Source organism: Vombatus ursinus, unplaced genomic scaffold (genome assembly GCF_900497805.2).
Source record: "Vombatus ursinus unplaced genomic scaffold, bare-nosed wombat genome assembly UNPS02009824.1, whole genome shotgun sequence".
NCBI classification, from domain to species: domain Eukaryota; kingdom Metazoa; phylum Chordata; class Mammalia; order Diprotodontia; family Vombatidae; genus Vombatus; species Vombatus ursinus.
In genome coordinates this window covers 7,061,914-7,079,711 of record NW_020949602.1, presented here as the reverse complement: position 1 = coordinate 7,079,711, position 17,798 = coordinate 7,061,914, and the positions used below count along the sequence as shown (strand labels likewise).

Below are 17,798 nucleotides of genomic sequence, written 5' to 3'. Positions count from 1 at the left end.
CACGTGAGAAATAGAGGCCCAGGGAAACAAAAGTGGAACAGCTTAGATTCAGCCCAAGCCCTCTTGACTCCAAATCCAGCTTTCTGCTCACTGCTCCATGAAGGCCATTGGAAGGGAACACACAAGGATATCCATTCACCCCTTGTCACAGGTCCAACCTCACACACTGAGCAAGGTTTAAAAAGCAGTTCCAAGCACTTAGAAGTGCCTACTTATCAGAGAAGAACCCTTGGTCAGTCTTTTAAAGGCTATGGGTTCTTTCTCAGAAAGACATTTTAGATGCACAAAAAAATACATAAGATTTTAAAGGAAATTACAATTACATTGGATTTTATTCTGATCATTCCAATTTATTCCAATAATTCCCATTTATTCCACTCATACTAGAATATAGTTCCAGTTATCCCAATTTTTTCTAATTACATTTGAATTTCATTTCAATTTATTTCAATTATATTGGAATTTTATTTTACTTATTCTAATTATATTGAAACTTTATTCAAATTGTTCCAATTTATACCAATTATATTAGAATTTTATTCCAATTGATTCTAATTACATTGACACTTTATTTAATTTATTCCAATTATATTGGAATTTTATTTCAGTTCTATTGGAAATTTTATTCAAATTATTCCAATAAAGTTGAAGTTATTTTCTCCCATTCAAGTTCACAGACCTACTGAAATCTACCTACATACCCCTTGGGGGTCCCTGGATTCTGAATTTTGAGCCCCTTTAGATTTGTTCACAAGTCCATTAGGAGGCCATTTGTAGTAGGGAGAAATGTGCTGATTTGAAGCCAGATGAGTTGGGTTCCAGTGAAGACTCTGAAACTTACAGAGAGCTGTGGGACCTTGTCAGTTTCCTGGCCTCCCTGAACCTCAGTTTGTTGCTCTTCTAAACAGGGGGGTGACATTCTGGATCCCTTCTTTCCTCAAAGGTCAGGCCCTGTGATTTGGGGCCTACTGGACGGGTCTGCCTGTGTGGAGCCTTCCCCGCATGCCCTGATCAATTTGTCTCTCTGGTTCCCAGGAGACAAGCCAAGTCTTCTTTTCAGGGCAGAAGACTGTAGGGGTGGGGCATGTTACACCCAAGAGGCAGGCCCTGGCAGAAGGCAGAGGGCTGGGGCACAGAGTGGAGGCAGGCACTCCCTGAAGCTCTCACTCACAGGCCTATAAAGCCAGCCCAGGCAGCAGCTCTGAGGAATGAAACACACTTTGAGTTTTGTCCCTCACCAGAACACTGCTCCTGGTGGCCCCAAAGCTGCTGCTATTGCTGCAGGAAGTCAAAGCGGGAGGAGGAGCTTGGCTTATCTGGCCTTGGTTCCAGAGATAGGGAACAATGAGGCTCTCTCTGGAGAACTTTCTCCCTTCCCTTTGGGAAAGAGCCTCCCTGCAGACCCTCTTTTTCCTCTCTGTTATTCTCCTGATCCTGGCACAGTACCTGCAGAGGAGGAGGCGGCATCACAACTACCCCCCTGGCCCTCCTGGGCTGCCCATATTTGGCAACTTCTTCCAGATGGACTTGAAAAATCCCAATATCACCCTCCAAAAAGTAAGGAGTGAGATGGGAGGGTGAGAATCCACTGGCTGTGAGGTTGGGGGGTGGACACTGGGGCTCTGGGGAATGTGCTGGATTGGGCAGCCACAAGCCTTGGTGTCTATCCCTGCTCTGGGCCTACCTGGGAAGCAGCCTCTTGCAATGGAAAGAAAGTCTGGTTTGGGGCTTAGAGGGCCTGGGTTCACATTCCCCTTCTGACCTATGGGACCTGGAGAAAGTCATATGCTCATCACGTGTGGGGTGTGTCGTGGTGGAGTTAACTTTTATATGGGGTCAGGATTAGATGACCACTGAGGTCCCTTCTGACTCAATTTCTGTGATTCTGATCCAATGAGATAATAATTCTAAAGTGCTTCACACAGTGATTGGCATACATTAAGCATCATATAAATCTCAGCTGTTTTTTTATTGTTATCTATAAATGATAGGTGAGCTCACTGAAAGACTGTCTTTTTCTTTTTTTTTTTTATCCCCAGAGCTCAGCACAGTACTTGGCACATCGTACACTTAATAAATGTTCATTAATAGACTGACTGGTAGAAATTGAAGAGGCAGCCTCTGAGGTCCCCTCAAACTCTAGAATCAGAGGTACTTAAGTGGGGCCATTTAATTTTAGTTAAAAACAGTTTTTATCACTGCATTTTAAAATACTTGGTTTTCCTTTTTTATTTTATGCATTTAAAAACTTTCTTCTGAGAAGCTACCCAAAGGATTCACCAGACTAAAAACAGGATGACAGCAACAACAATAGACACACACAGGAAATGTTAAGGACCTGGGGTCCATGAATCTGACTGTAAGACTTTGGACAAACCATGTCAGGAATCTGATCTCCACTTGCCTTACTGGTCAATTCTGTATATTAATATTATACTACAACATCCCAGTAGTTTTTCTTTCAATTAAGTTCATCAAACACTAACAATCATTTTTTTTAACCTGACATATCACACTGCTAACTCATATTTGGTGCAGTCTACTCAACCCCTATATAAGGAGTATTTCTCCTTTTTTTGTGTCCTGGACCCCTCTGACAGTCATTCTGGTGAAACCAATGGGGCACTCCCTCAGAATCATGGTTTTAAATGCACAAAATAGGATTATAAAGGAAACTGATTTTGATGAAATGCAGTTATCAAAATTTAAAGAAAACCAAGTTGCCAAGATCCTTTTCAGACTAAGTGTACTTGTGAAATATTTTTTTTTTGTATTTTAGTGTGAGACTTTACATTATCCCTTTTGAATTTCATCTTGAATTCAAGCCAGCCACAGGCCATGGAAATTGTCTTCAATGACTCCATCACCCAGCTACCCTTCCCAAATTGATGTTGACTGCAAATCAGATGAGCACCCTATCTGTGCCTTTACTTAAGTCACTGATAAAATGTTAGACGACTCAGGGCCAAGTACAGATCCAGGAGTCACTGGAGGCCTCCTACCTGGGACATTCAAAGATTAAACACCTTGCCAAGAGTCTTACAGCTGGCATGGATCAAGGTGGGATGTGAACCCAGGTCTTTATGATGCTGATGCTAGGTCTTTATGCACTATCCTATGCTGCCTCTCAGGTGAGATTGATATAGTCCTTGAATATTTATAGAGAGCTTTGCATGCATTATCCCAGTGGACCCTCAGCATACCCCTTGGAGATAGCCGCTATGTACGCAGGTACTAAATCTTAGAAAATTGTTCAGTGACTGCTTACTGGTAGGGGTCAACATTAACATCTGAACTAGGTCATTAACCTATATCACATCTTACCACTCACCTCACTTTTTTTCTCTCTTTTTGAAGTCTAAATACCCCTGAATCCTGAAAATAGTCATCATATACTATCAACTTGAAATCCTTCACTGTTTCAGGTCCTTATAGTAGAAGACCAGCATTCTTGGGCCCTACGAAGTTGCAATAGCTTCATACAGGGGTGTGGTGACCAACACTTGGGGTGTCTGTGACCTGAAGATGAGCCTTGCTAAATTCAGAAGAGCTCATGACCATTTTGGCAGCCACATTGACTGATTTTTCCTCTAGTCTCTCTCAAAGACCACCTACTGAGTTTTGAAAGAACTTTGATGGGTGTCAGTGGGGGAAAGGACAATCCATCAATCAATTAATTAATTAACAGTCATTTCATAAGGATCTTCTATGTGCCAGGTACTATGCTATGTGCTGGAGATGAAGAAAACAAAAATAAAACTGCCCCTGCTCTCTGGGAGTTTACATTCTACCTACTCTAATGAACTTACTAATGGTTCAAGTGTTGACTTCTAGGTCTTTCCCCCATATTAAACTCCCAGTTGTTCTTTGTCATATATTCCTAACCCAGCATGCTGTCTTGAATGCAGCAGTCACTTCAGAGCCTGGGATATATTTCCTTTTCCCCTGAATCTTTTGGAATTCCCAGTTTCCATCAAAGCTCAGTTTCCGGGCTATTTCTTTTCTTTTCTTTTCTTTTCTTTTCTTTTCTTTTCTTTTCTTTTCTTTTCTTTTCTTTTCTTTTCTTTTCTTTTCTTTTCTTTTCTTTTCTTTCTTCTTCTTCTTCTTCTTCTTCTTCTTCTTCTTCTTCTTCTTCTTCTTCTTCTTCTTCTTCTTCTTCTTCTTCTTCTTCTTCTTCTTCTTCTTCTTCTTCTTCTTCTTCTTCTTGTTTTTTAGGCAATTGGGGTTAAATGACTTGCCCAAGGTCTCACAGCTAGTAAATGTCAAGTGTTTGGTCTGAGGTCAGATTTGAACTCAGGTCTTCTTGACTTCAGGGCCAGTGCTCTATCCACTGTAGGGTCTATTTCTTGCAGGAAGCCTTCTAGAACCCTCCCAGGCACTAGTCTCCCTTCAAATTATTTAGAATTTCCTTTGTGTATATCCTGTATTTACTTATATGTTCATACATAATTTCTTTCCGATGTCAGTTCCTCAAAGGAAGGAGCTGTTTGATGTTTGTGACTGTCTGCCCAGATCAGGGCTTGGGATATAGTTGGATGATTCAGTGTTTGTTGGGATGAACTGAACTGAATTCAGTGGAATTGGATCAGACTGAATTGAGTGTGCTCCATTGAAATTAATATTTCGCATTGCTAGAATGTTATCTGATAACAATACAGAATAAAAATAGCCTGAAAGACAATGAAAGTTTGCAACTCAAATTAATTCTTTTTCAGTTTGCCAAGAAATACGGAAATGTTTTCTGCACACATGTGGGAAATCTTACATTTCTGGTAGTGACTGGATTGCCACTGATCAAGGAGGTCCTGGTCAACCAAGACCAAGTGTTTATTGATCGTCCCCAAGTTCCTGTCCACTTCCATATCATTAAATCATTCGGTGAGTTCTTTTAATTAGGATAAATATTTTTCATCTCCAGGATTCTTTGAAAGATTTCTTTGACTCCTTTTCTTCATCATTCCTTAAGGTTTCCAACCCTTTTAGAGGTCTTGTGGCTAGAAGAAATATGATAGAAAACATAGACCTTTGAAGTTCCCTTCCTTCACGTCTGAGAGTGGGGGAAGAAGAATAGGATTGAAGTAGAGGGCACTGAGGATGGAGAAGGGGTTCAAATGCATCCCATAGGAGGAACAGTTGGAGGAACCTGGAATATTTAACTTAAGGACAAGAAGACTCAGTTTGGGGGTGAAGACAGGGACGATGACTGTCTTCAAGTGTTTGAAGGTCTGTTAGTAGACAAGGTATTAACTTGTTCTCCTTGGCTGCAGAAACAGGAGCAAAGAGTGAAAGTCACAGGGGGATACAATTTGGCTTGATGCTAGGAAAAATTTTCTAACAATCAGAGTTGTCCGAAAATGAAATGTTTTTTCTTCAGAGGTAGCAGATTCCCCATTGTTGGAGCTCTTCAAGCAAAAGCTGTTCAGTGTATTTTGTTGGTGTTGTTTGCTGGGTCCAAGTTAGACTGGATGACCTCTGAGATCCCTTCCAACTCTGGAAGTCTATGGGTTTATGGATGTGCCTTTAGGCCCTTTGACCTGCACATGATGGTGCAGGTGCCAACAGAGCCACCTATATTTAGAAGAATTCAATAAAGTTGAAGTGCCAGGTCAATGTCTTTTGTTTCATTTTAAATTTCTAAAATTTCTTTTATTTTTAATTTATTGAATGAGACAAGCATTTTAAAAACACAGTATCATTAAAAAGACGATTGCAAAAAAAAACTGCAGATCTACTGTGCACAACTTATTATTCCTTTGAAATATACAAGAAAATTATCATGTAATTTTTACCCTTTCTTTTCTTCCCTCCCCTCCCCTCCATAGAGATGGCTATCATTAGGCATAGATAGGTGTGTGTATGTGTGTGTGTGTATGTATGAGATACATGTGTGTGTATATGCACACATATGTGTGTATGTATATACGTGTATACATAATTATTTTACGCATACTTTTTAAATTTAGTATTTTATTTTGCTCAGTTACATGTAAAAACAATCTTTAACATCTATTTTTAAAACTTTGAGTTCAAATTCTTTTCTTTCTTTCCTCTTCACCACCTCTCATTGAGAAGGCAAGAAATTTGACTTAGGTTATAAACATGTAATCATGCAAAACATTTCCATAATAGTCATGTTGTGAAAGAAAATATGGGGGAAAATCTCAAGACAAAGAAAGATAGTAAAAATAAAGTATTCTTCAATCTGTATTCAAACAGCATCAGTTCTTTCTCTGGAGATAGACAGCTTTTTTCATCATAAGTCCTTCAGGGTTTTTTTGGGTCGTTTACTTGCTTAGAATAGATAAATCATTCACAGTTGATCATCTGATTATATTTATATTAATCCTATACATGGTACACTTCACTTTGCACCAGCTCATGTAAGTCTTTCCAGGTTTTTCTAAGAGTATCCTGCTTATCATTTCTTATAGTACAATAGTATTCCATCATAATCATATTCCACAATTTGTTTAGTCATTCCCTAATTGATTGATATCCCATTAATTTCTAATTATTTGCCCCAAGAAAAGAGCTGCTATAAATAATTTTGTACATGAAAACCCTTTTCCTTTTTGTATTTTATCTCTTTTGGGATACAGATCTAGTAATGGTATTGCTAGGTCAAAGGGTATGTATGGTTTTATAGCCTTTTGGGTGTAGTTCTACAGAACTCTATAGAAGCTCTACGGAAAGGTTGAATCAGCTCACAACTCCATCAACAATGAATTGATGTCTCATTTTTTCCCATATCCCCTCAAACACTGGTCATTTACCTTTTCTGCTCTATTAGCTAATCTAATAGGCATGAGGTAGTACCTCAAAATTGCTTTAATTTGCATTTGTCCAATCAATAGTGAGTTAGAGTATTTTTTTTCATATGGCTATAGATACCTTTGATTACTTCATGTGAAAACTGATCATATTTTTGATCACTTATCAATTGGGGAATGACTCTTATTTTTATAAATTTGACTCAGTTCTCTATATCTTTGAGAAATGAGACCTTTAGCAAAGAAACTCGTTTCGATTTTTTTTCACAGTTACTATTGCTAACTGTATTTCCCTCCATCCTATTCCCCCTCCTGTTTATTCTATTTTCTCTCTTCTTTTACCCTGTCCCTCCTCAAAAATGTTTTGCTTCTGACTACCCCTCCCCCAGTCTTCCCTCCCTTCTATCATCCCCCCCTTTTCTTATCCCCTTCCCTTTCTGTTTTCCTGCAGGGTAAAGTCGATTTCTATACACAATTGAGTGTGTATTAGGCCACTTCTGATGAAAGTAAGGTTCACTCACCTCCCCCCTCACCTCCCCCTTTTTCCCCTCCACTGTAAAAGCTTCTTCTTGACTCTTTTATGTGAGATGATTTGCCCCATTCTACCTCTCCCTTCCTCTTTTTCCCAGTATATTCCTTTCTCATCACTTAATTTTATTTTTTAGATATTATCTCTTCACATTCAACTTTCACCTGCTCTGTGTGTGTGTGTGTGTGTGTGTGTATACATGCATACATACCATATATATTCTTTCTAATTACACTAATAATGAGAAAGTTCTTATGAGTTACAAGTATCATCTTCCCGTGTAGGAATGTAAACTGTTTAACCTTATTAAGTCCCTTATGATTTCCCTTTCCTGTTTACCTATTTTTTTTTCTGCTTCTCTTGAGTCCTGTATTTGAAAGTCAAATTTTCTATTCAGCTCTGGTCTTTTCATCAAGAATGCTTGAAAGTCCTCTATTTCATTGAATATCCATTCCTCCCCCCCCCCCAACGCAAAGGATTATACATAGTTTTGCTGGATAGGTGATTTTTGGTTGTAATCCTAGCTCCTTTACCCTATGGAATATCATATTTCAAGCCCTTTAATCCTTTAATGTAGAAACTGCTAAATCTAGTGTTATCATGACTGTGGCTCCACTATGCTTGAATTGTTTCTTTCCAATTGCTTGCTATATTTTCTCTTTGACCTGAGAACTTTGGAATTTGGCTGTAATATTCCTGGCAGTTTTTATTTTGGATCTCTTTCAGGAAGTGGTCAGTGGATTCTTTCCATTTCAATTTTACCCTCTGGTTCTAGAGTATCAGGGCAGTTTCCTTTGATAATTTCTTGACAGATGATGTCTAGGCTCTTTTTTTGATGATGGGTTTCAGGTAGTATAGTAATTTTTAAATTATCTCTCCTGTGTGTATTTTCCAGGTCAATGGTTTATCCAATGAGATATTTTACATTTTCTTCTATTTTTTTATTCTTTTGTTTTTCACTGTTTCTTGATTTCTCATAAAGACATTAGCTTCCATTTGCTCCATTCTAATTTTTTTAAGGAATTATTTTCTTCAGCAATCTTTTGGACCTGTTTTTCTATTTGACCAGTTTTGATTTTTAAGGCATTTTTTTTCTCATTGTTTTTTTTTTGGACCTCTTCTATCATTTGACTTAGGCTGTTTTTTAAGATGCTATTTTCTTCAGTATTTTTTTGTGTCTCCTTTACCATTCTGTTGACTCATTTTTGATGATTTTCATGCATCACTCTCATTTCTGTTCCCAATTTTTCCTCTATCTCTCTTACTTGATTTTCAAAATCTTTTTTGAGCTCTTCCAATTATTATCATTTTTGGAGCCTTTGGATGTAGGAGCTTTGACTTTGTTGTCTTCTTCTGAGTGCGTGTTTTAATCTTCCTTGTCACCATAGTAACTTTCTATAGTCAGAGTATTTTTTCCTGTTGTTTGCTCATTTTCCCAGCCTATATCTTGACTTTTAACTCTTTGTTAAAGTGGTGCTTTGCTTTCAGGGAAGAGGACACACTGTTCCAAGCTTCAGTAGTTTTAATATAGCTGTTTTCAGAGATACTTCTAGTGACCTGTAAGTTGTCAGTTCTTCCAAAATGGTATGATCTAAGGAAAGGTATTTACTTCTCTTCTGGCCTGTGCTCTGTTCTTTGAGAGAGCACAAGCACTATTTTCTGCTTTGGAACCATGAAGAGGGTCTCCCCCTTCACTGTGGACACAAGGTTTGATATGATAGTACTGCTTTTCACTCTGGGACTGCCACCGAGGACTGCAACCTGGATCTGAGTATGGGCAAAGCAACAGAGTCCTGCTGCAGCGCTAGTGAAAAGACCCCTGAAATCTCCTTCTGTTCAGTTGTTTGATGCCCTTACCATTTGGCAGCTGAGAGCTCTGGAAGCAGCATTCCCATTGCTGATTCAGTCATTCCCAAGGTCTGTTCCTGGTTTGTCATGGCTGGAGCTGTGCTGTTGTGGCCTGCAATGGCCTTCACTCCACTCTCACCCAGATGTGACAGACATTTCTTGCTGACCTTCTAAGTTGTTTTTGGTGTCTGAGGGCTGAGAGGTCTTGAAACTGCCACTGCTGCCAGTGATTCAGTCACCCCAAGGCCTGCTCCAGGTTTGCTGGGGCTTATTTCTGGGCTGTGAGGCCTGCAACAGAATGCACTCCTCTCTCACCCTGGTGCAACATACCTTTCCTTTCAACCTTCCAAATTGTCTTGGGCTGGAAATTTGTTTCACTCTGTCTTTGTGGGTTCTACTGCCCTAGAATTTGTTCAGAGTTATTTTTAAAGGTATTTGAAGGGGTTTGGGGGAGAGCTCAGATGAGTCCTTGCCTTTTCTCCACTATCTTGAGTCTGCCTCCTACACAATTCTATTTATCATTTGTTTTTCTGGAGGCAGACAATATGTTTCTTCCTATATCCTTGATAGTTAATTTGAGTATTTGTAATAGACAAAATAGATTATTCATTCAAAGTGGTTCTTAAAACTCTATTGCTGTTACTGTATACAATTTTCTCTTCGTTCTGCTCATTTAAATCTTCATTACTTCAAGCCAAATCTTTCTATGTTTTTCTAAGATCATTGAGCTCATCATTTCATATAGCACAGTAGTATTCCATCACAATCACATACCACAACTTGTTCAGCCAATTAATGGTCATCCATTCAATTTCCTATTCTTTGCCACCACAAAGAGAGCAATTATAAACATTTTAGAATATATAAGTTCTTTTCCCTTTTCCCTAATCATCTTCAGAAATAGACCTAATAGTGGTATTTCTGGATCAAAGAGTGTAGATAGTTTAGTAATTCTTTGGGTATAATTCTACATCGCTCTCCAAAATGATTGGATCAGTTCACAATTCTACCAACAAGGAATTAGATCTTAACTTTCCCACATCCCCTCCAACACTTGTTGACCTCCCCTTCAATCATTTTAGTCAGTCTGGTAGGTGTAACATGCTACCTCAAGGTTGTTTTAATCTGCATTTCTCTAATCAATTATGATAGAGAATTTTTTCATATACATTGTTTGATTTCTTCATTAGAATACTACCTGTTCACATCCTTTGATCATTTATTAGTTGGGAATGACTCATATTCTTTTAGATTTGAGAAAGTTCTTTCTATATTTTGGATATGAGAAATTTATCTGATAAACTCTCTATAATCCCTCCCCAATTTTCTGCTTTCCTTTTGATCTTGGTTGCCTTTATTTTACTTGTACTGAACTTCTTAATTTAATATAATTGAAATTATCTATTTTACCTTTGTTCTTTATCTTTTGTTTATTCATAAATTGTTTGCTTATCCATAAGTCTGATAAGTAGTAGTTTCCATGTTCTTGTAATTTCCTTATAAAACCTCTCTTTATATCTACACCATGTATTCATTTTGACCTTATTTTGGTAAATGGCGTGAGATATTGGTCCATGATCAGTTTCTGCCATACTGCTTTCCAGTTTTCCCAACAATTTTTATCCAATAATGAATTCTTATCTCACAATCTTAACTCTTTACACTTGTCAAATACAAGGTTATTATGTTTATCTATTATGTTTATCTATTGCTGTAAATTATATGTCTACTCTGTTCCATTGATCCACCTTTCTATTACTTAACCAGTACCTGATAGTTTAAATAATTACTGCTTTACAATAAAGTTTAAAATCTGGTACTGCTAGACCTCCTTCCTTTAAACTTTTCCCCCATTATTTCCTTTTATATTCTTGACTTTTTGTCTTTCAAATGAATTTTGTTATTATTCTTTTTCTAATTCAGTAAATTTTTTTGGCAATTTATTTGAATGGTGTTGAATATATAAATTATTTTGGGTAAAATTTTCATTTTTATTTTATTGGTCTAGTCTAATAATGAACAATCAATTTCTCTAATTATTTAAGTCTGATTTTATTTATATAGTTTTATCATTTTGTTTATATAGTTCCTTTTTTTTTTTCTTTTTCGTAGTTGGATTCCCAGGTATTTTACACTGTCTGGAGTTATTCTGAATAGAGTATATTTACTTTACTACATCTTCTTGTAGAGTTTTGCTTGTGACATATAGGTATGCTGATGATTTATGTGGATTTACTTTATAGTTTTCTACTTTGCTAAAATTGTTAATTGTTTCATTTAACTTTTAGTTGAATCTTTGGGATTTTCCAAATATATCATCATATCATCTGTAAAAAAGAGAAAATTTTGTTATCTCATTCTCTATTCTGATTCCTTCAATTTCCTTTTTTCTTCTTATATTGCTATTGCTAGGATTTCCTATACAATATTGAATATTATTGGTGACAGCTGGCATTTTTGTTTCATGCCTGATCACACTGGGAAGGCTGCTGGTTTGTCCTCATTAAAAATAATGCTTGCTGATGGTCTTAGATAAATGCTTTGTTTTATCAAGTTAAGGAAAATCCATTTATTCTAATACATTCTAGTATTTTTAATAGAAATGAATGTTGTACTTTGCCAAGAGCTTTTTCTGTGTCTATAATCGCATGATTTTTTTAACTTTTATTGTTGTTGTAATCTATTATGTTAATAGTTTTCCTTATGTTAAACCATCCCTGAATGCCTAGTATAAATCCCACTTGATCATAATGTATAATCTTTGAAATATATTGATGTAATCTTTTAATTAAAATTTTATTTAGGATTTTTGCATCCATATTCTGTATTTGAAATGGGTCTATAATTTTTCTTTTTCTGTTTTTACTCTTTCTGGTTTAGGTATCAGTATCATATTTGTATCGTAAAAGGAGTTTGGTAGAATTCCTTCTTTATCTATCATTCCAAATAATTTACTTAATATTAGTATTAGTTGATCTTTAATTTTTTGATAGAATTTGCTTGTAAATTCAACTGGTCATGGTTCTTTTTTTTTTAGGAAGCCCATTGATGGCCTGTTCAATTTTTTTTCTTAAATATGTCTATGTAGGTATCTTATTTCCTCTTCTCCTAATCTAGGCAATGTATATTTTTTATAACTTTTTTTTAAATTTTCACTTAAATTGTTAATTTCAATGGCATATAATTGAACAAAATAAGTCCTTATAATTGCTGCAATTCCATCTTCCTTAGTGGCATTTTCACCCTGCTCATTTTTAATACTAATGATTTATCTTTTCCTTTCTCTCTTTTTTAAAATCATGTTAACCAATTTTTATCTATTTGTTTTTTTTCATAAAACTAACTACCAGTTTTCTTATTAATTCATTTTTGCTCTCAATTTTATTGACCTCACATTTAATTTTTAGGATTTCCTATTTAGTGTTTAATTGGGAATTTTTAGTTCTTTTTCTAGTTTTTTTTTAGTTGCTTACCCAATTCATTAGTCTGCTCCCTCTATATTTTATTGATGTAAGCATTTAGAGATATAAATTTCCCTCTAATCACTGTTTTTCTTTATCCCATAGGTTTGATATGTTTTCTCATTATTGTCATTCTCTTCAATGAAATTATTATTTCTGTGATTTGTTCTTTAACCCATTTATTCTTCAATATTAGGTTGTTTAATATGAATTAGTTTTTAATCCATCTTTCCTTGATCCTTTATTAAATATAAATTACATTGCATTATGATCTGAAAAGGATGCATTTAATATTTATGCTTTTGACTATAAACATTTTATGTACTAATACGAGGTCAATCTTGGTAAAGGTACCATGCTGTATTTCTTTCTATTTCTATTTGATTCTCTCCAGATATCTATCATATTTAGTGTATTTAAGATTCTACTTACTTCTTTAACTCCTTTCTCATTTATTTATTTATTTATTTTTGGTTAGATTTATCTCGGTGATAAATCACCTACTATTATACTATTACAATTTGCTTCCACCTCTAACTAATTTAACTTTTCTTTTATAAATTCTGCTGCTATAGTATAGAGCGCACATAAATTAATTATTGATAAAGTTTCATTGTCAATGATACCTTTTATCAAAATTTAGTTACCCTGTTTATCTCTTTCAATTAAATCTATTTTAGCCATAACTTAGTCTGAGATTGTACTTGCTACCCTTGCATTTTTTTTCCATCAGCTGAAGCATGTTAAATTCTACCCCAACCCTTCATTTTAACTCTGTATGTATCTCTCATTTTTAATTGTGTTTCTTGTAAACAACATATTGCAGGATTCTGATTTTGAATCCATTCTACTATTCATTTCCATTTAATGGGTGAGTTCATTCCATTCACATTCAAAGTTAAAATTACTATCTGTGAATTTCCCTTAATCATATGTTTACTGTTTTTCTTCTCAATCTTTCTTTTTATACTATCCCTGTTACCTTATCTTCTCCCCTTATGCTCTTATTCTTTATTTTAAGCATCCTCTAAAAATCCCTCCTTCATATATTCATTTGGCCCACCTAATCTTAATCTATATAACCTTCTAAAAATCTCTCCTTCATCCTATTCCCTAGTTTTCTCAACTCTCTAGAAGTTCATAAAACTTCTAAAGATCTTCAGGTGCATATGTTGTTTCCTCTTCAACCTAGATGGGAGTATGTTTCCAATATTACTAGCCCTCCACCCCCACCTGTTTCCTCTGTATTAGTTATTCCTTTCATGACCCATTTTATGAGATACTTTCCCCTTTTACCCTTTATGTATATAATTTCATGTTTTAGTATCACCTCATCATACATAATTTAGCCCAAACCTTATTTTCAAACTACCTCAGTAATGATAACAGTTTTAACAATACTATTACTACCAATAATAACTAACAGTTACTAACTTTAATAACATTTCCATGTATTATAAGTAAACAGTTTGACCTTAATCAGAGCCATATAATCATTTCATAATGATTTCCTTATATTCCTTCTAGATCTTTTATATCAAATTTTCCATTGATTTCTGGACGTTTGGTTACAATTACCAAAAAGTCTTTCAGTTCATCAAATATCCATTTTTTTTTCATTCATAATTATGCTCAACTTGCCGGGTAAGTTATTTTTGGATTCAACCACAGCTCCTTTGCTGTTTGATACACAATGTTCCAAGATATATGGTCTTTTAGTGTAGAAACTTATAGGTCTTGTGAATTCCTGATAGGTTTTCTGCAGTATTTAAATTCTTTTTTTTTCTTGTTGCCTGTAATGTTTTGTCTTTAGCCTGAGAATTTGAAAGTGGGCTGTGACATTCCCATAAGCCTTTTTCTTGGAATGTCTTTCAGGTGGTGATCAGTGTATTCTTTTTTTCTATTTTTCCTTTACTTTCTTGTTCTGGAATTTCAGAACAATTTTCCTTGATAATTTCTTGTAATATTGTGTCCAGATTCTTCTTTTGATCATAACTGTCATAGACCAACAATACTTATATTGTCTCCTCTCAATCTGTTCTCCAGATCAAGTGTTTTTCTAATGAGATGTTTCAAATTTTATTGTATTTTTTCTAGTTTCATTATTTCTTGGCGTCTTAAAATACAATTTGTTTCCACTTGCCCAATTCTAGTTTTCAAGGAGTCATTTTCTTCCTTAAGATTTTGTATCTCTCTTTTCAAGTTAGTTAAATTTCTTTTCATAATTTTCCTGGATTTCTTTTATTTTTGTAAGTCAAAGCCTTGGAGGGGGAAGGTGGTAGGAGGTGACTGAGGAGGGGTAGTGGGAGTGAATGGGAACAAAGATGAAGGAGTTAGCATGGATTAGAGATACCTATTCTATTATTCAGAAGAGAAGAAGAGAATTGATGTTGATAAGATTTCAGAAATGAAGACATGGACCTGAAACCCATGGGAGAACATCTTCTTTGAGAAGTGAGAGGCTTAGATATCTGCCCTAAGTTTAGCTTGGTAGTGGATGAGAGAAGATAAAGGTTTAGAAAAGTCACTGTAAAGACTTTGATAAAGAGTCATTAAGGGCAGAGTAGAAGGATTGACCAGGCATAATAAGGGTCAAGTTGGAGTTAGTTACCCATCTGGGCATTTTGTGGGTCTGTGATTCTTTACCACGTGATTGATGGCCCTTCAGCCAATCTTTCCATCATTATCTGTTTGTGTTCTCCACACTTTAGCCAAACTAGCCTATGCACTCTTACCCAAATGCACCTCCCCCATCCCCAGCCCAGTCATAGGATTACAGATTTAGAGCTGGGAGGGAACTTAGAGGATACCCAGTCCAACCCTCCAGCCCATTTTAGAGATGAAGCCATTGAAGTCGAGAGTTCATAAATATCAGAGTCATGATCTTAACTCCAAGACCAAAGCTCTAGTTTAAGAACCATACCTTTACTCCTTGCTATGCCCTTTATTTGAAAGATTTTCCTTCCTGCCTCTTAGCATTCTGAAATCTTTCAAGATCCAATTCACATGCTTAACTTTTCCATGAAGTTGTCCCTTGTCAATAATAAATCCTTCTGTCTCTGTTATCCAGAAATTTTGTACTAGTGTTGAACTTATATATTAATTTATAGTTATGATCCATGCCAGTCCTTAGCACAGTGCCCAAAACATAATAATAAAGGTTTGTGGACTGACATTTATGTATTTATGGAGGAGTTTCTGATTTACCTTCCCAACAAGATGTAAATTTAATTTGTTAAAGCTCAGCCAGTCTAATACTGCCTGTATCTCTATCATCACATAATGCAAGCCTTTGCAGATCTTCATTCTCTAATAAATGAATGTTGAATGAATGATTGAAAAGGCTCAGGATGCATACTTTGACATTTGAGAGAATTATGGGATCTCAGAGGCATAAAGGACCTCAGTAACTGCCCAAGACTGCTAGGACCTGAATTGGAACCCCCTTTCAACATGCCCAACAAATAGTTATCCAGATTCTGCTTGAAGACCTCCAAGGATGGGGAGCCCACCACATTTCAAAGAAGCCCATGACACTCTAGGGTAATTCTAACTGGTCAGAAGTTTGTTCTTCCCTTCAACTTCAGTTCTCCTGGTTTTGCCCTGGGGGGCCAAGCAGAAAAAAGCTAATCTCTCTTCCACATGACACCATCAATACAATACTGTTAACTTTCTACTAGCTCCTCTTCTCTCTTTTTATCTTAACAATAATTTATGACTTACTGCATGTTATTGGGGTGAGCCTGTCAGATTGTATAACATGAAAGCAGCAACCACTGTGAATTTCCATGATTCTCTTGGCCCAAACACATCTCTCTACTTCTTTCTTTTTTTTTAGCACCTTTTCACTCTTATAAGTTCTCTCTCTCTCTGTTATTTGATCTATTCTAATAAGCCAATGAAACAGGACTCTGGTGACATGGAAAGATCAACCATTCACAAATCGAGTCAATATGGAGAGACACTCTGCTTTGAGGAAATAAAGTGAAGGACATCTCAGCCTGGGCCTCTTGGGCCTGGGTTGCCTAAATGAATGTGGTGACTTCTTCATTCCAAAAGGCCTTCTCTGTCTAAAAGTAGGACCTTCATGGGAAATACATAAGAGGATAGTCTCAGAGTAGAAAGCATACTCCTATGAGATAGTGAGAAGTAATGGAAAGGTCATAGACTGTGGAATCACAAGGTCTCAGATTGAATCTTGACTCTGTCACATTCTTCCGGTATGACCTTGTGTAAATACTTTACTCTCACTAGGCCTCAGTTTTCTCTATGTAAAACAAGGCATTCAGATTAGATCACCTCTAAAATGTTTTTCTTTTTTCCAATGCCAAACATAGGATCCTATGGTCCTATTCATATATCACTAGCAGATGGGGGACTTATGTTAACTAAATGAGAAGTATAGGTTTGAGGTAAGTCATCTCACAATAAACTAGTGAGGTATAATTGAAATTAAAAGAGATTGGAAAAATTACTCATCATATGAGATGGCTGTCTGGGAGGGAGGAAGAGATAAGATACAGAAGAAATATAGACAATCTGAAAACAAAATATATCAATGGAATTCACTTTTTAAAAGAATGTTTAAAATGTTCTTTTAAAAATCTAGACATCAGGAGGGCAGTCTTGTGGTTGAGGCTTAGAATTAGAGCAAAATGAGATATTCACTTATAGAATGTGTAACCTTTAACATAAGGAAATTTCCTTAACAATAATATGGGGAGGATATTCAGCAAAGGAAAAGCATTAGTCCCATTGCATAAGACTTCTTTCCTCTCAATACAGAGACATACCCATTCAGAAGAGGGTGTTGATTCATGAAGGAGTATGAAGACCATCAGGAAAACTCAAAGTTACATCAAATACTTGAGTCTTTTCTCTTGGAATAGTCAAGTGTATAGGAAATCTTCATTGTCTTTTTAGAGTAAAAATAGCCTCAACTACAGAAAAGAGACTTTCAAATTTAACAGATTCTGCTCCTATCCCACACCGCCCCTTGGTGGCAAAATCCTAAATACATTTTAGTGGATGCTGTAGCACTTAAATGGCCTTAAGGCAGTTACTGGACAGCCATGACCAAAGCATATGAGAAGCCTGGGATGGGTTGGAGTAGAAGAGGAGAAAAATACTGGACAAATGTGTACACACACACACACACACACACACACACACACACACACACACACACAC

At 36.1% G+C, this 17,798-nt stretch overlaps 1 protein-coding gene across 1 annotated transcript in view; it reads left to right on the top strand.

Annotated features, from left to right (window-relative positions):
* Positions 1–1,265: 1,265 nt before the first annotated feature.
* The window catches only part of LOC114036288 (cytochrome P450 2J2-like), a 48,702-nt gene continuing 32,169 nt past the window's right edge, over positions 1,266–17,798 (top strand). Inside the window, exons 1-2 of the mRNA XM_027852729.1 lie at positions 1,266–1,557; positions 4,716–4,878. Of these exons, the coding sequence (XP_027708530.1) occupies positions 1,345–1,557; positions 4,716–4,878 (376 nt within the window). The 5' untranslated portion in view covers positions 1,266–1,344. The remainder of the gene's footprint in view (positions 1,558–4,715; positions 4,879–17,798) is intronic.